The 18,691-nt window shown below is 40.1% G+C and overlaps 4 protein-coding genes across 4 annotated transcripts; all 4 read right to left on the minus strand.

Annotated features, from left to right (window-relative positions):
* Window positions 1–459: 459 nt before the first annotated feature.
* Window positions 460–2,920, minus strand: LOC114562407 (protocadherin gamma-C3-like). Its single transcript, XM_028588785.1, has 2 exons — window positions 569–2,920; window positions 460–468 (listed from the first exon to the last, which is right to left on the minus strand). Exons 1-2 carry the CDS (start codon window positions 2,918–2,920, stop codon window positions 460–462), a joined length of 2,361 nt encoding a protein of 786 aa, XP_028444586.1.
* Window positions 2,921–3,864: 944 nt separating this feature from the next.
* On the minus strand, window positions 3,865–6,231 carry LOC114562408 (protocadherin alpha-8-like). The gene has a single exon (XM_028588786.1). The coding sequence runs from the start codon at window positions 6,229–6,231 to the stop codon at window positions 3,865–3,867; it is 2,367 nt and encodes a 788-aa protein (XP_028444587.1).
* Window positions 6,232–8,343: 2,112 nt separating this feature from the next.
* On the minus strand, window positions 8,344–10,710 carry LOC114562409 (protocadherin alpha-8-like). Its single transcript, XM_028588788.1, has one exon. The coding sequence runs from the start codon at window positions 10,708–10,710 to the stop codon at window positions 8,344–8,346; it is 2,367 nt and encodes a 788-aa protein (XP_028444589.1).
* Window positions 10,711–11,766: 1,056 nt separating this feature from the next.
* On the minus strand, window positions 11,767–14,139 carry LOC114563171 (protocadherin alpha-8-like). Its single transcript, XM_028589994.1, has one exon. It carries the CDS (start codon window positions 14,137–14,139, stop codon window positions 11,767–11,769), a length of 2,373 nt encoding a protein of 790 aa, XP_028445795.1.
* Between the last annotated feature and the right edge of the window lie 4,552 nt (window positions 14,140–18,691).

Raw genomic sequence — 18,691 nt, forward strand, 5'->3', positions numbered from 1 at the left:
AAACATTACTTAAGTAAAATGATGTATGTATCATCAGGAAAATGTACTTAAAGTGTTAAAAGTAAAAGTACTCAATGCAGAAAAATCCTCACATTTAGAAACTGGAAACAATCAAAACAGTTCTGTGTTTAATCGTCTAATCATTTCAGCTGGACTTAGGTCTATATATTGTTGGGTAGTTGAATTTATAATAAAACATCGTATTTTATAAACGACATGTGTTTTGTGTGCAAAAAGCTTATTTTTTAAAGTAACTAGCAACTAAAGCTGTCAGATTAATGTAGTGGAGTTAAGTACCTCAAATCTGTACTTAATTACAGTAGCCTACTTGAGTTTATGCACTTAGTTACGTACCACCACTGCTAACTTCATACCTCCCAATACATTATTGGTTAGAATTTAGAGACACGACTGTCAAACACAAACTGACAAAGTATTTTTAAACAGAGCAAGGATTCCTCAAAGTCTCTTAACAGAAACAGAAAAGCCAAAGCGTTTCAGCACCACGCACAGCAATCACAACCAAGCAAAGAGCAGTATTTGTTGGCGTTTGCTTTAAATGTCTTACCTCTCCAGATGTCCCTCTCCTGTCAGGGAGCACTAGTGTATTCGCATGGCTGCCCGGGACTATAGTAGATCCTATACTCATTCTGGGTCCTACTAGCATGTACCGTTTGTCTCCAGATCTGTACTGGATGCTGTGACACAGTGTCCCATCATAATTAGTCTCTTGCAGATATTTAGAAGTATAGTCTGTGGTTTTGGAGCACTGCATTGCAATCAGCCCGATGATACTGATGAGAAAAAGTGTTGAAACTGAGCCCAAAGTTATCATCAGGTAAAAAGTCACATTATTCTCCTCCTCATCCTTTGTTGCACTTTTAACATCAGAAGCAGCAAAAGCCTCTTTGGGCTCCACAACTTTGACAAGCACAGTAGCTGTTGCTGAGAGTGAAACGTTCCCATTGTCTTTCACCAGTATGACCAGTTTATGCTCAGCCTCGTCTGTCTCTGTGAATGAGCGAAGTGTTCTGATCTGTCCTGTATAGCGGTCCAAACCAAAGAGACTGTGGTCAGTAACGTCCTGCAGTGAAAACAGTAACCAGCCGTTATATCCTATATCAGCGTCATAGGCTCTGACTTTAGTCACCAAGTGTCCTGCGTTCACATTGCGGGGAATCTCCTCCACACCTTCAGCAGAACCGTTAGAGCTGACTGGATACAGGATGACTGGAGCGTTGTCGTTCTGATCCAGAATGAACACGTTCACTGTGACGTTGCTGCTTAGTGACGGAGTTCCAGAATCTGTGGCAACAACTTGGAACTGGAATGTTTTCAGTGTTTCAAAGTCAAAACTTTTTAGCGCGGAAATCTGTCCATTGTCTGAATTTACATTTAGGAAAGATGTTATATCACGATGCAGCCCATTACCTCTCACAATGTGGTATGCTATTGCTGCATTTTCATTCAGATCATTATCAGCAGCACTTACAGAAAATATTGATGCCCCCGGGGCATTGTTTTCTACCAAATAAAGTTCAAATGGATTCTGACTGAAAAGTGGTCTGTTGTCATTTACATCTGACACCTGAACACTCAAGGTTTTAACAGCGGAAAGTGAAGGTTCACCACAATCAGTAGCTGTTATTGTGATGTCATAATGGGACACAATTTCTCGGTCTAAACGCCCCTTTGTGACAAGAGAGTACATGTTTTCTTCAATGGATGGCGTCAAATCAAACGGAACATTGTCCAAAATTTTGCAAATAACTTTTCCATTAACCCCAGAATCTCTGTCCGTAACACTGATGAGGGAGATAACAGTGCCAGGCTTTGTATCCTCCGGGACTACATTGGACAATGATGTTACTTCAATGTCTGGCTGATTATCGTTCACATCTTTTATGTTTATCACAACTCTACTTTCGGCCGTCCAAGGTAGATGGCCTTTATCTGAAGCCTGCAGATCTAGTCTGTAAATTTCTGTGTCCTCAAAGTCCACTATTCCTTTCACTCGAATCTCACCAGTGACGCTATCTAATTCAAATGTGTCATGCACTTTTTTCTTTTGTGTTTTTTCAAACGTGTATTCAATTTCGCTGTTTAAACCATCATCTAAATCTGTAGCGTTTAATTGTATAACAAGAGTTCCTATCGGGGCATTTTCATTTAATGAAACGGTATATATATCTTTGCTGAACACAGGGCGATTATCATTTGCATCTAGCACGGTAATAATTAAATTAAGGCTCCCAGATTTCGACGGACTGCCTCCATCAAGAGCCGTTAACACCAAACGGTGTTCTGCCTTTTGCTCCCTATCTAAATACTTTTTAAGCACTAAAAACGGTATCTTGTCCTCTTCGCTGTCTCTGATTTCAGTATCAAAAAAATCATTTGAGCTCAACTTATATAACCGGACTGACTGTGTACCGACATCAGGGTCTCTAGCTGCATGAATTTGGAAACGAGTACCTGGAGGAGTATGCTCTGCTATTTCCAGTCGTTGTTCGTTTTCTGGAAAAGTCGGTGAATGGTCATTAACATCTGTTATTTCAACGCCAACGTAATGTATTTCCAGTGGGCTTTCTACAACAATTTTCAGGTTTATCAAACAAACTTTGATTCCATCGCATAGCTCTTCGCGGTCCGTAATTTTTCCAATATACAACACTCCAGTGTTTTGATTTAACTGAAACAGAGCATGGTTGGGTCCCGAAACAATACGAAACCGCCTGTCTGTCAAAGTGCTAAGGTCAAGCCCTAAATCCTTGGCAATATTTCCAACAGGGTATCCCACTTGTACTTCTTCTGGAACAGAGTATCTAAGCTGAGCCCAGATTCGTTTCCCAAAGCACAGCAACAAAATCCCGGCAACCCACCAGCAGTTCACTCGGTGCCTTTGTCCTCGTTCTCCCATTTTGAAGCAAAAAAATAAAGGCTTTCTTTTAGGCAAATACAGTGATTCAGTTGCTTATCGACCAAGTATGATTAGATCCATTTCACGATTCTCAAACATAAGCTTTTACATATAAATATTAACTACTATTCATATTGCTATAGCCTACAGTGTGTACTCCGTCAGCATACCACCTCCATAAGACATGATCCAGAGATGGGCAGGGCCTGTGCTGAATGAGCAGCACAGCCATTATCTATGCCACACTGACACCATGTGACCAGTGGGCTATAATACGACATCATTCTAAGTATTTTACTTCACTACATTCTTCTCTAATACAATCGACGTCTATATGCCTTCATGATGCCCATAATCCAGCGCTAAAGGACATACAATGAGTTGATTAAAACGTCACCCATGGTCTCCCTCTGTGGAGCATGCTTAAGTCTGCCGCCTCCAGAAAGTGTAACAAAATGTATATGTTTCGCAAAAACGCCCAATAAGCGTGCAACTCAGGTATGCAGTTATTGGACAATTGATGAAGACAAACAATAACACCTGCAGTTGCATGCATTGTTAAACGACATGTGACCTCGTCGACTTCAAATGATGTCGGGAGTAAAGTAATTGAGGCATGATAGAACAGGAGGCACACATTGTAAATCTGCTCCACAGCACTATTTTGTAAACACTATTAAGTCACTTAGAATAAAACAAAACGTGGGGCTGGACATAAGGATACTTAACTAATACAAACTGTATTCAGAACACCGGTGATCGAACAGGGGTAATTCACTTAGGTCTACCTGCCATTAATTGTAATGCCAAAAAAATGTACACAAAAAACTGAATTTCAGCACCATGGGCAGCACAGTTCCACACCAGCAGTATCGAAAACCAAGTAATGACAATATGTATCTTCTTCTGTAACGTATTGCCTGCAATTTAATAGTGTGAATAATTTAAAAAATATTTACCTCTCCAGATGTCCCTCTCCTGTCAGGCAGCACTAGTGTATTCGCATGGCTGCCCGGGACTATAGTAGATCCTATACTCATTCTGGGTCCTACTAGCATGTACCGTTTGTCTCCAGATCTGTACTGGATGCTGTGACACAGTGTCCCATCATAATTAGTCTCTTGTAGATATTTAGAAGTATAGTCTGTGGTTTTGGAGCACTGCATTGCAATCAGCACGATGATACTGATGAGAAAAAGTGTTGAAACTGAGCCCAAAGTTATCATCAGGTAAAAAGTCACATTATTCTCCTCCTCATCGTTTGTTGCACTTTTAACATCAGAAGCAGCAAAAGCCTCTTTGGGCTCCACAACTTTGACAAGCACAGTAGCTGTTGCTGAGAGTGAAACGTTCCCATTGTCTTTCACCAGTATGACCAGTTTATGCTCAGCCTCGTCTGTCTCTGTGAATGAGCGAAGTGTTCTGATCTGTCCTGTATAGCGGTCCAAACCAAAGAGACTGTGGTCAGTAACGTCCTGCAGTGAAAACAGTAACCAGCCGTTATATCCTATATCAGCGTCATAGGCTCTGACTTTAGTCACCAAGTGTCCTGCGTTCACATTGCGGGGAATCTCCTCCACACCTTCAGCAGAACCGTTAGAGCTGACTGGATACAGGATGACTGGAGCGTTGTCGTTCTGATCCAGAATGAACACGTTCACTGTGACGTTGCTGCTTAGTGACGGAGTTCCAGAATCTGTGGCAACAACTTGGAACTGGAATGTTTTCAGTGTTTCAAAGTCAAAACTTTTTAGTGCGGAAATGTGACCATTATCAGAATTTACATTTAGGAAAGACATGTCATTTTGATGCCCTCCTCTCACTATATGATATGAAATAGCTGCATTGTCATTTAAATCATTGTCTGTTGCGCTTACAGAAAAAATAAAATTTCTAGCAACGTTATTTTCTACCAGATAAAACTGTAATGGATTTTGGTCGAAATGTGGACTGTTGTCATTTACATCTGATATCTGAATACTGAGGGTCTTGAAAGTCGATAAGGGAGGTTCACCACAATCGGTGGCTTTTATTGTTATTTCATAATGTGACACCTCCTCTCGATCCAAAAATCCCTTTGTAACAACTGAATAAATGTTCTCCTTATAGGAGGGCTTTAATTCAAAAGGCACGTCTGAGGTTATGCTCGATATTATTTTTCCATTGATACCAGAGTCTTTATCTGTCACACTAAGTAGTGAAATAACTGTGCCAGGTTTTGAGTCTTCAGACACTGTATTTGACAGTGATGTCACTTCTATTTCCGGTGGATTATCATTAACGTCCTTTATCTTTATAATAACTCTACACTCACCTGTCAGTGGAGGTGTTCCTTTATCGGATGCCTCAATGTTAAGTTCATTTACGTCGTTTTCTTCATAGTCCACTACTCCATTAACTCTAATTTCTCCAGTTAATTTATCCAAATCAAAAATATCATACACTTTTCGCATCAATGTTTTTCCGAGACTGTACTCAATTTCCCCATTATTGTCTTCATCGAGATCCGTTGCATTCATTTGAAATATTGAAGTGCCTATTAAAAGGTTTTCTTGTATTTCAATTTGATAAATCTCCTGACTAAATATCGGACGGTTATCATTACTGTCAAGAACAATAATGGAAACATTTAGTGTCCCTGATCTTGGAGGTTTGCCTCCATCAACTGCTGTAACCAGTAGTGTGTGTTTGTCCTTTTGTTCTCTATCTAACGATTTCTTCAGCACTAAAAACGGTATCTTACCCGCATCGCTTTGACGGATATCTACTTCAAAATGTTCATTAGACGTCAAAGTGTATGTACGAATAGAGTTAATTCCAGCATCGGGATCACGAGCAGTGTGCAGTTGAAATCGCCTTCCTGGCAGTGTGTGTTCAGCTATTTCAAATCGTTGTTCTCTTTCAGGGAAACTAGGAGAGTGATCATTTACATCAGTGATTTCTACAATTACATAGTGTATTTCCAACGGGGTCTCAACAAGGATTTTAAGCTCCATTAGACATGTACCGCTGCCCTGACAGAGCTCCTCTCTGTCAATATGCTGGTGGACGTACAGAGCCCCATTATTCTGGTTTACTTCAAAGATAGCGTCCTTACTTCCAGACACAACACGGAACCGTCGAGCAATCAAAGAGGTGATTTCAAGGCCAAGATCCTTCGCAACATTTCCAACAACAGTTCCCTCTTGTACCTCCTCTGGAATAGAGTATCTTATCTGAGCCAAAGCCTGTTTTCCGAACAGCAGCAGTAGAGCCAAATAAAAAGCAAACCAGGAGCAGTCCTTTGTCCGAGTTTTTGTATCGGTCCCCATCGTTATCCAACAACACATATGCAGACAGGATCCGGTTACTTCGACAAACAGTTATTTATGTCCAACACGCTGAATATCGCATATTTGCAAAAATATTAAGCGTGACTTCGTCGGCTGGTGTGCTTGATTCAAACACCTTACTTGCTCTATTCAGCAGGAAACAAAAGCATTGAAAGGGGAGGGACAAAGTCGTCTCTGGTTTCCCGATGTAGCCTAATAGTGACACCCAGAGGTAATTTCTAAGAACAAATTTTACTACATATTACATACCACATATGCAAAGTTTGAAGTGATGCATTCTTTTAGATGACATGCACATACTAGGAGCTTATTCATTCACATTAAAACATAATATTTATTGTGTTTCTTTAACATTGCAATAACGTTTGGCATGTCCTTACGTTTCAGCACCATGGACAGCAAACCAGTAGTCGCCCAGCCTTTCCCTCTAATATCAAAAGCCATGCATACTGCCAAACAACTCAACAGAAACACTGCAACATATTGAAACGTTTTGTTAGAAAACTCACGTCTCACATATTCCCAAATGCAAACTACTCTTTTTGGAACGAAAACAGGAACATGCCAATATCAACACCATGGACAGCTGCCGTAATCATGGGAAAGACTGCCCTCTTTACAAAGAATTAGCTATTTTATGTATTTCGCATTGATTAGTATCCATCATGGTTTTGAGTGCGTATGTGCCTGAACAAAAGCCAAAAACACTGAGAGCAGAGATCACAGACTGACTGTTATGGACGATGCTGTCTTCCCACATCAAATATTTGGCTACATTAACTTGCAGTTTTACATCCATTTCTATGTTAACAAGCGCTTTGTATGATGAACAATGAAGTAAAGATAATATTAACTCAAATAAACCTATTAGAAACCGTACAAAAAAGCAACACACACGTGTTCACATTTGGCGTCTTTGTTTAAGCTGCTACATTATTATCATATGGAGTAAACCATGTTTTCAAGAAAGTCGTGAGCGCTTTTTGAAACGCCACCGCCGACTTTTTTTCTGCAGCTCAGGGCGTCTTTATGATGTTGAAAAAAGTTCAACTTTTAAAAAAAAAAAGAAAAGAAACGCCCTACGTCAAGCGCGTTTTGACAGCCGACCGATGACAAGCGGAGCAGCCAGACCTTTCGTTTCCATAACAACAATGAAAAATGGAGTCGGAGCACAGCCAGTTATATGATATGACCGGGTAGTCCCTGTACAGGGAACTCGCTTTCTTCAATGTACCGGTACCGCTCTTTCTCTTCTCTCTCTCTCTCTCTCTCTCTCTCTCTCTCTCTCTCTCTCTCTCTCTCTCTCTCTTTCTCACCGCTTTTTTTTTTATCTAACTTTAGCACATGGCGCTCTAGGATACAGTAGCTGTTCTTATGCAACCCGGTCTCACGGCAGTTCGTGTAAATGTCCACGTTATTCTTAATCTATTGATTCTTGTTCACGGAGACGTTTTTCTCGTTTTTTTACGTGTAAATGTCACATTATTTTTTACGTGTAAATGTCACATTATTTTCTCGGGGAAAGGACGCCGGGAGGCGGCCGAAAAGGTCGCTCCATAAGCCGGGTAAAAGTCCTGTGTTGTTTGACCCATCCACCACCCCGACACACCTCCCTACGCGGATTTTCGGCTTTTTATATTACTCCCTACAATTTCGTGCTGTGGCCACAAAATATGCTTCCCATTGAAATACATTACTTTACATTTTCGTGTTGTCCACCATGTAAAAACCGACAAAAACGTCTCCGTGAACACGAATCAATAGATTCAAATAACGTCACATTTACACGAACTTCCATGAGACCGGGCTGTCTTATAGCAACAAAAGACGCTCTCGGGTGCATATTGGAACCAAAACGCTGCCAGCTTTTTTTTATTTTATTTTTTTAACTACAACAGCTCCCTAGTCAACTTTATCTTGTCAAAAAGACACCAAGTATGAACATAGCCTTAAGACATTTTTGGGTTTGTTGCGAGTTATGTTTTGTACTTTCTCTGTGGCAAAGGCTTTAGAGGCACGATAAAAATCTAACTTTTAGTAAAGCACAAACTAATAATCGTATGCTTTAAAACATTGTATAAAACTTTGTTTTTAAAGTCTTACCTCTCCAGATGTCCTTCTCCTGTCAGGGAGCACTAGTGTGTTTGCATGGCTGCCCGGGACTATAGTAGATCCTATACTCATTCTGGGTCCTACTAGCATGTACCGTTTGTCTCCAGATCTGTACTGGATGCTGTGACACAGTGTCCCATCATAATTAGTCTCTTGCAGATATTTAGAAGTATAGTCTGTGGTTTTGGAGCACTGCATTGCAATCAGCACGATGATACTGATGAGAAAAAGTGTTGAAACTGAGCCCAAAGTTATCATCAGGTAAAAAGTCACATTATTCTCCTCCTCATCGTTTGTTGCACTTTTAACATCAGAAGCAGCAAAAGCCTCTTTGGGCTCCACAACTTTGACAAGCACAGTAGCTGTTGCTGAGAGTGAAACGTTCCCATTGTCTTTCACCAGTATGACCAGTTTATGCTCAGCCTCGTCTGTCTCTGTGAATGAGCGAAGTGTTCTGATCTGTCCTGTATAGCGGTCCAAACCAAAGAGACTGTGGTCAGTAACGTCCTGCAGTGAAAACAGTAACCAGCCGTTATATCCTATATCAGCGTCATAGGCTCTGACTTTAGTCACCAAGTGTCCTGCGTTCACATTGCGGGGAATCTCCTCCACACCTTCAGCAGAACCGTTAGAGCTGACTGGATACAGGATGACTGGAGCGTTGTCGTTCTGATCCAGAATGAACACGTTCACTGTGACGTTGCTGCTTAGTGACGGAGTTCCAGAATCTGTGGCAACAACTTGGAACTGGAACGTTTTCAGTGTTTCAAAGTCAAAACTCTTTAGTGCTGAAATGTGTCCATTATCAGAATGTATATTGAGAAAAGACATTATGTCATTTTGACTCCCTCCTCTCTCTATATGATATGAAATAGCTGCATTGTCATTCAAATCATTGTCCGTTGCGCTTACAGAGAATATCGACCCTCCAGCAACGTTATTTTCTACCAGATAAAACTGTAATGGATTTCGGTCGAAATGTGGACTGTTGTCATTTACGTCTGATATCTGAATACTGAGGGTCTTGAAAGTAGATAAGGGAGGTTCACCACAATCGGTGGCTTTTATTGTTATTTCATAATGTGACACCTCCTCTCGATCCAAAAATCCCTTCGTGACAACTGAATAAATGTTCTCCTTATAGGAGGGCTTTAACTCAAATGGCACGTCGGAGGTTATGATCGACATAATTTTTCCATTGACATCAGAGTCTTTATCCTTGAAACTGATAAGAGAAATCATTGTGCCAGGTTTTGAGTCTTCAGACACTGTATTTGACAGTGATGTCACTTCTATTTCCGGTGGATTATCATTAACGTCCTTTATCTTTATAATAACTCTACACTCACCTGTCAGTGGAGGTGTTCCTTTATCGGATGTCTCAACATCCAGTTTATAAACGTCGTTTTCTTCATAGTCCACTGCTCCTTTAACTCTAATCTCTCCGGTTAATTTGTCCAATTCAAAAATGTCATAGACTTTTTTCTTCAGAGTATTTCCGAGGCTGTACTCAATTTCGCTATTGGTGCCTTCATCGGGATCTGTCGCATTCATTTGAAATATTGAAGTACCGACTGGAACATTTTCTTGTATTTCAATTTGATAAATCTCCTGACTAAATATCGGACGGTTATCATTACTGTCAAGAACAATAATGGAAACATTTAGTGTCCCTGATCTTGGAGGTTTGCCTCCATCAACTGCTGTAACCAGTAGTGTGTGTTTGTCCTTTTGTTCTCTGTCTAACGATTTCTTCAGCACTAAAAACGGTATTTTATCCTCATCGCTTTGACGGATTTCTACTTCAAAATGTTCATTGACCGTCAAAGTGTATGTACGAATAGAGTTAATTCCAGCATCGGGGTCACGAGCAGTGTGCAGTTGAAATCGCCTTCCTGGTAGTGTGTGCTCAGCTATTTCAAATCTTTGTTCGTTCTCTGGAAAGCTAGGAGAGTGATCATTTACATCAGTAATTTCTACAATTACGTAGTGTATTTCCAACGGGTTTTCGACTATCACTTTTAGCTCCATTACGCAGGCACCGCTGCCCTGACAGAGCTCCTCTCTGTCGATTTTCTTATGGACATACAGAGCCCCATTGTTCTGGTTTACCTCAAAAAATGCATCCTTAGATTCAGAAACAACGCGGAATCGTCGGCCAAACAAAGAGGTGATATCAAGGCCAAGATCCTTCGCAACATTTCCAACAGCAGTTCCATCGTTTACCTCCTCTGGAATAGAGTATCTTATTTCTGCCAAAGCCCGTATTCCGACGAACAACACTAGAGCCAAATGAAAAGCAATCCATGAGCAGAACCTTCTTCTAGTGTGTCTTTCGATCGCCATTGTTTTCCAACAACACATTAATACACAAAAATCCGTAACGGCAATAAAAGTCTATATCAAACCCACTGCGTGCATATTTACATATAGCACAGTACAATTCGGTCGAGTGGCGAGCTCTATTCAAATCTTTTTTTCTGCTTTTTCTCAGGGGGCAAACGAAAGCTTTATGAGGGGAGGGACGAGATTTCCTTTGGTTTACCAATGTAATACTGACATCTAGAGGTCATTGAGAAAGTAGGACTAAGACTGTTATACTCTAATTTAAAAATGCATCTACCCAATTTAAAGCATGTAGACACATCATCAAGTTGTTCACTTTATGTGGCAAATAAAATGTACATCGAATTACTCTTGATACGTTGGGAAAAAAAACGCAAAATACTACAGTTAACAGTCTTCTAAAAAATAATGCTTATTACGTAAATTTAATTTAATTCAACTTGGTTGTGCACTATGTTCTGTATGAACAACAATGTTATTTTTTTACAAGATAAAACTCTGAAGGGGTTTGGTCGAAATGCGGACTGTTGCCGTTTACATCTGATATCTGAATGCTGAGAGTTTTTAATGTTCTGCGACCTAACATTCAAAAACTCCCCACCCACAAATCCCCAAATGCAGTCTAGAATTGCTCTGTTTAGCTGGAAAACGGTACCAGTTTCATTTCAGCACCATGGACAGCGGTCATAATTAGGGACAACGAATGAGCTTGTATGTGTTTCAAATTGATTAGTATTCATCATGATTATAAGCTTATATGTTTATGAAGAGAGACTGGCTTTTAGTGGCTGTTATAGACGGAGTTATGCCACATCCAAAAGTTTGCAATAACTTGCATTTTTACATCCCTATGTAAAGGAACACTTCCTATGATTAAAGAGACAAAAATACAATAGAATGTCAAACAAACTCGTGCAAGAAATATTTGAGTGTATTGCAACTTATATTTTGTACTTTTCTCTGTGCAAAATGTTTTTAAGACACAACGAGAAGCAAACTTTAAGCAAAGCAAAAACACAGAATTGTATGCTTGTAAACATATTGTATTACACGTTTTTAAAGTCTTACCTCTCCAGATGTCCCTCTCCTGTCAGGGAGCACTAGAGTATTCGCATGGCTGCCCGGAACTATAGTAGATCCTATACTCATTCTGGGTCCTACTAGCATGTACCGTTTGTCTCCAGATCTGTACTGGATGCTGTGACACAGTGTCCCATCATAATTAGTCTCTTGTAGATATTTAGAAGTATAGTCTGTGGTTTTGGAGCACTGCATTGCAATCAGCCCGATGATACTGATGAGAAAAAGTGTTGAAACTGAGCCCAAAGTTATCATCAGGTAAAAAGTCACATTATTCTCCTCCTCATCGTTTGTTGCACTTTTAACATCAGAAGCAGCAAAAGCCTCTTTGGGCTCCACAACTTTGACAAGCACAGTAGCTGTTGCTGAGAGTGAAACGTTCCCATTGTCTTTCACCAGTATGACCAGTTTATGCTCAGCCTCGTCTGTCTCTGTGAATGAGCGAAGTGTTCTGATCTGTCCTGTATAGCGGTCCAAACCAAAGAGACTGTGGTCAGTAACGTCCTGCAGTGAAAACAGTAACCAGCCGTTATATCCTATATCAGCGTCATAGGCTCTGACTTTAGTCACCAAGTGTCCTGCGTTCACATTGCGGGGAATCTCCTCCACACCTTCAGCAGAACCGTTAGAGCTGACTGGATACAGGATGACTGGAGCGTTGTCGTTCTGATCCAGAATGAACACGTTCACTGTGACGTTGCTGCTTAGTGACGGAGTTCCAGAATCTGTGGCAACAACTTGGAACTGGAATGTTTTCAGTGTTTCAAAGTCAAAACTTTTTAGTGCGGAAATGGTGCCATCGGCTTCATTTATATTCAAAAAAGAAGTTGCAGTGGGCCCTGGAATCTTCCGGTCGAGTGAATATGTGACTGCCGCATTTTCGCCTTCATCAGCATCTCCCGCGCTCACTGAAAAAATTGAAATTCCAGCTTTGTTGTTTTCAGGCACATAAAAAGTATATGGGCTTTCAGTGAACAAAGGACTATTGTCATTAACATCTAGCACATCTACCTGTACTACCTTCGTAGATGACAGGGCGGGGCTCCCTAAATCCTTAGCCAATATTGTAATATTATATATATGCATGGTTTCCTTATCTAGGTAGTCCTTTGTGACCAAAGAGTATGATTGTCCGTCCGGGGATGGATTTAAGTCAAAAGGTAAATGGCCGGGCACACTGCAGACCACCTGTCCGTTCACACCTGAGTCAAGGTCCGTCACATCCATCAACGCCACCACCGTGCCAGGAGGTGCATCCTCTGAAATGCGACTTGAAAGGGATGTGATGTCTATTTCGGGTTTATTATCGTTCACGTCTTCCACTCTAACAACAACGTTGCAGTGTGTGGAGAGAGACACAGCACCTTTGTCCGCAGCCAGTACCTTGATTTCATAGACTTGCTTTTCCTCGTAATCAAGGCCTTCTTTCAATGTAAGTGTACCAGTGCTCCTATTTAAATCAAACGGTTCAGATGAGAGTTTTCTAAGTTTACTCCGTAAAGAATATTCAATCAAACTGTTCATCCCCTCATCTGAGTCTGATGCATTTACTGTCAGCAGAAATGTCCCTGCAGGTGCGTTTTCCTTTATTGTTATGGTGTATTTCTGTTTATCACACTTGGGTGAGTTGTCATTTACATCAGACACAATGACAGTGATATTAATAGTACCCGATTTTGAAGGTTTACCTCCATCATTAGCTGTTAAGAGTAACCAGTGTTGAGCGAGGTGTTCTCTATCCAAAGGTCGCTGTAAGATGAGAAATGGAACCTTTCCATCCTCCCCAAATTCGTCGGTTTCCAGGCGAAAATACTGGTTATGGTTGAGCTTATATGATTGTAAGGAATTCAAACCAGCATCCAAGTCGTGTGCTCCTTCCATTTGAAATCGAGAACCAACTATGGCGGACTCTAGCACCTCTAATGTGTAGTTTTCTTCTGGAAATCTCGGAGAATTGTCGTTTACATCGAGTATTTCAACTATTATTTGGTGCATCTCGAGAGGATTTTCTACAACTGCTTTCAGATTTGTGATGCATGGAGCCGTTTTTACACACAGCTCCTCCCTGTCTATTCTCTCGTTGACTAACAAAACTCCATCTCTCGGATTTACCTTAAACAAATCCTGCTTTGTTCCTGAAATGACACGAAGATTCCTATCCGTCAATCGTCCCACATCTAATCCAAGGTCTTTGGCCACATTTCCAACTGCCGTGCCTAATTTGACTTCTTCTTGAATTGAATATCGTATCTGAGCAGAGATTCCTTTCAAATTAGTGACAATCAGCAGGGCCAGACAAAAATAAATCCACACATCCAGCCATTGTCCTTTGATGTCCGTTATCGCCATTTCTGGAGAAAAAAATAGTCTTAAATCTGTCAACAAAATTGTTATGGATTTTTTAGTATTCTCTCACGGATAATAAACAATAATGGTCTGCGGGAACCACCATTCTGAATGAAGGCTGTTTAGTCCGGTCTTTCAACCCGTCTCTTTGAGTCGTTACTGAATGCACATGTAAAAAAGATCCCCCCTCACACACAGACACTGTGGTGATATATAGTGTAACAGCACCACCCATTGTCACTTTCACTCTGGTGCGGTGACGATAAGGTTTCTTCCAGTTTAGGCTACAGTGCGTGTGTGGCTTTGCTGAATTTCTTCCCCACATCTGCATTTACACAAGTAGGGAGTTGAAGTTGTGAAAAAAGGTCATTTAAAAAAAAACTGTGTTAAAGGCTGCCTTGGTTCCGAAATGTCTCAAATATCATATTTCAAGATGTTAATTTATTGTTTTATTTTCGTTACCTGTTATAGTGCAATGTCCGTTTCCCACAATTAGCCAGCCAATATGTAATGTTGCCACAGTAGATACACGACCTCCCATTATTTTTTAAGAAAGTAAATACTAATTTTAATTTTTCTACACATATTTCAGAGAATAACTATTGGCAACTAATTGTGTCGAAATGAACGTGAACAATTAGAAAATGAATGCACGGCAGCAATTTTATTGTTTAGATATTTTTTTCTTCTTAAAAAGGTATTACTAAAATGTGTAAAATAGAACGTTATTTAATTCTCTATCGTGTGGGTTCTAATTTAGGAAGCTGTCACATTCTCCTCTGTGTGGTCTACTCAGCACACTCCCACAATCTTTCTCCTGTTGAAGAGGTGAGCAGTGACATCTCATGGATTAAACCTGCAAATGCAGCTATGATGAACCCATTTGTATGTCTGCTGTACATTGTGGTTCATATGCAATTGTACCGTGTGCTCCATGCTGCTGCAGTGCAGGGTAATATCCAGAATAAATCATAATATGAAATAACAATCACACTACCAGCAGCTAGGAAACAAAGTGACCTACACAGTAAAATCCGAATCTCCGCACCCCTCCCACATACTAACGCTACGTATTGCTTCTGGAATTAGGCCAAACGTATACGTGCGCGTGCACGAGCGCTGCCGCATTGTGCAACACCTACTCCCATTTCTGCCTCCATCGTTTCCCCTCATGCTGCATCAATGCTACCAGACTGTTCCAGAGCATCTCATTTCCTATTATTATCAGCCCTTGGTAGGCAGAGGTAGCGATAATATTTGACAGAGGATGCTCAGATAATGTCTGCATGCTGCGGATGAAGTGGAGGGGGGGGCATGTCAGAATATTAAATTGCACGCAGCTTCAGAGCTCGCCGCGACCTCCAGCGAACAGACAGCACGTTACCATGGCAACGCAGCTCCACTGTCCATGGTGCTGAAAGCAAGCAGTGCGCAGGAAGGAAGGAAGCAGAGGGGGAGGGATGCAGGAGCTGTGAATGCTGCAGACAAAGAAAGTGAGCTGTATCCATTAATACCTTATCAGTATCAGTGGAAAAACACATAATATATCACTCTTAAAATCCCATTGTCCCCTTCAGTATAACTAAAATTATGCATAGCAAATGAGACCCCAGATAAAAATACATGTGGTATGATGTATGATGCACATTTGATAGCCTCCTAGTGCCAGCTGGTGGTTGTTCTAGTGTTTTGTTCCGCATTGGTGCGTTGTTGTGTATCAGTGTGCTAGTCTGCCAGTGGACCAGGCAGCAGACAACAGACAGTGTGACAGTCTCCTCTCAGTGTCAAGTGGTGAAACTGAAAAATGTCTCTGATCTCAAGCTTTTTTTCATTTCACTTTGCTCCAAACAAACACAATTGTATCACAACAATCCCAAATAAAACCTTTATTTTTGTTTTTACAAAGACACACACACACACACACACACACACACACACACACACACACACACACACACATCTGAAATGCTAAAATGTGCTACTGAAATGTTAGGGTGAGGGATATTAAATCAAAATAGCTCATCATGTGTGGGCCTGAATTTCAAGCTCTCCTGCTCACACATGATATCATCTCTCTGGGGAGATGAGGTCAGACACAGAGACAGACACTCTCATTCCACCCTCATAAAAAAAATCCTGCTAACATACATTGTCTGCCATAGTACATTCGAGAGGTATTGTCATGGGCGTCCTCAATTGCCTGGCCCCTCATGTTTTGACCCACACATATTGTGCACTTGAATTACTTGAAATGTTTTAGAAAATCATTCACTCAATTAAAAAATGATGCTTGCAGGGTGCCTGGATAGCTCACCTGGTAGAGCGTGCGCCCCATGTACAAAGGCTCAGTCCTTGTCACAGCAGCCGCAGGTTCAACTCTGACCTGTGGCCCTTTGCTGCAGGTCATTCCCCCTCTCTCTCCCCTTTCACATCTTCAGCTGTCCTATATAATAAATGCCTAAAAATAATCTTAAAATAAAAATAAAAAATTATGCTTGTATTAGAAAAAAAAGCCTGGACTAGAACCCTTGACCTTTATGTAGTGATCTGCAAGCCTTAGTGATCCTCAATCGGTTGAGAAATGGATATAGATAGATATAAAATAAGAATACATAATGACTCAAATGCCTTTTACCGAAAGTAGAGTAGAGAGAGTAGAGAGTATTGCCTCCTGGATTAGTATTACTGAAAAACAGTCCTTAAAATGTTCAAATGTGTTCTTTCTGCACATAAACAAGGACACACAGACAAAACATGTTTTGCTGAAGACAGTGACATGATCTCTTTTTAATAGTTTAAAGCTTTTGAGGAAACAGTCTTCTAATCAACACTGCCTTACATGCCTGCAAGTGAATTAGAGAAATGAAAATATGTTAGAATTTGTAAAATATTATCGTGTATCAGGTAACTTGTTCTTAGAAAAGTGCAAGGGTTTGTTTGATGTTAAACAACATGCATACAAAGCATGATATTTATGTGATTTAGTGGTCATTTATTTTTTGGGGGAGAGTGTTCTACTTCAACCGAAGCACAAACAGAATTTTCAGCCTGTGTGGATTGTTACTCTTTATTTTTTTCAGATAAAAAGAGACCTTTTTAACTAAAGCCAATTGATTATTTTACTAAAATAGTTATAGAAGGTGAAGATAATAACAGTCTAATTATGCCGAATTTGATATTATTGAAGTTGCCTTGCAGATGTTTTGTCATTATCATACTGCACTTTGAATCCAACTTTGTAGGATGCAACAGTTAAGTAATGAGATGGCATAGACCAGTAATTCATGTACTATTGGTACAATTCTGCATCATCAATACACTATTTTTCATAGTTTCCTGTTTGTGTTTATTATTTATGTCTCACAGAACCTAAATATGAAACACTAAAAGGTTCATTTAAATCTGGTAGGAACCCTTAGTTATACTTATCAGAAAGGTTTTTGTGTGTAATGTGCCACAGGTACAGTAAGTCTTAAGAGTTGATAACGCAAGCTTGCAGTACAGCTGTCCCTTAATCGAATCACTATGTGAGCCCTCTGAATCAGCAAAATCAACACATTTCCATCATTACCATTTCCATAAACTGTTCTGCAATGTGCATTCAAGCAAATTACTGTTCCATAAAGTGACTCAGGCAGGAAAATCATACGGAGTGGTACTGTCGTAGTGCCTGTGAATTGTTTTAGAAATTAGCTAAATGTTTTTTTGATTAACTGATATATCAAGTGATGTAAAACTTAAGCAAGTTGGTTAACTAGCTGACAAGGGTCGGAGAGGCATTATGATTAAGTAAAGTAAGCCTTTAACTTAGTAACAGTGATCCTTGATAATATACATCAGGGTGTCAATACAAATGTTCTTTAAGTGTAGATTCACTAAAGGTGGACCTGCTTTATAAACTAAAACTAAACTTCCTTTTACAATAATGGAGCAGCCCCAAAGGAGTGTTATGCCTTTTGATGCAAAACTCACGAGATTTAGAAGTTCACCATTTAGTTTGTTGTTGTATTTAATAGATCATACATACCAAACCATAGCATACAATAAGCTCACATTACACAAGTTACTACATACTGCACCATAAAGGTACCACTGTACCACAAAAAGCACTTATTGTATATGTTTGCCTGTAAAACATTACAACTTTATACAAGTAATGCGATGTGAACTGTGCTAAAGAGTTATGTGACAACACAATGTATTTTAGTGTTGCACATACTAGTTGGCCCATAAATCTGATGGCACAGGAGTTCCACTGTTTTTGTTCACCTTAAAAATGTTAGCATTGGTATTGAAAAAGAAAAGCATATTTATAGATTCAGATGTATAGATGTCAGTCATATCTATATCACTATTTGTGTGTTGCATATGCAGATACATACAGTAGTCAGTAACACACGAGCAGTATTCAGGATTTCACTATTGTAAAGTAAACATTAAGTCATGACGTGAATTTTCAACTTGTTACACAATCTCAGAAGACATTGGAATTAAGTAACATCCAGAGTTTGGCTATAAAAAAAGTGAAAGTACATGTGATGTATATACAGTAGTC

The sequence above is a fragment of the Perca flavescens genome, chromosome 10 (genome assembly GCF_004354835.1).
Source record: "Perca flavescens isolate YP-PL-M2 chromosome 10, PFLA_1.0, whole genome shotgun sequence".
In the NCBI taxonomy this organism is placed as follows: Eukaryota; Metazoa; Chordata; class Actinopteri; order Perciformes; family Percidae; genus Perca; species Perca flavescens.

Coding starts and splice junctions, on each gene's coding strand:
- LOC114562407 (XM_028588785.1), bottom strand. CDS start 2,920: ATGGGAGAACGAGGACAAAGGCACCGAGTGAACTGCTGGTGGGTTGCC.
- LOC114562408 (XM_028588786.1), bottom strand. CDS start 6,231: ATGGGGACCGATACAAAAACTCGGACAAAGGACTGCTCCTGGTTTGCT.
- LOC114562409 (XM_028588788.1), bottom strand. CDS start 10,710: ATGGCGATCGAAAGACACACTAGAAGAAGGTTCTGCTCATGGATTGCT.
- LOC114563171 (XM_028589994.1), bottom strand. CDS start 14,139: ATGGCGATAACGGACATCAAAGGACAATGGCTGGATGTGTGGATTTAT.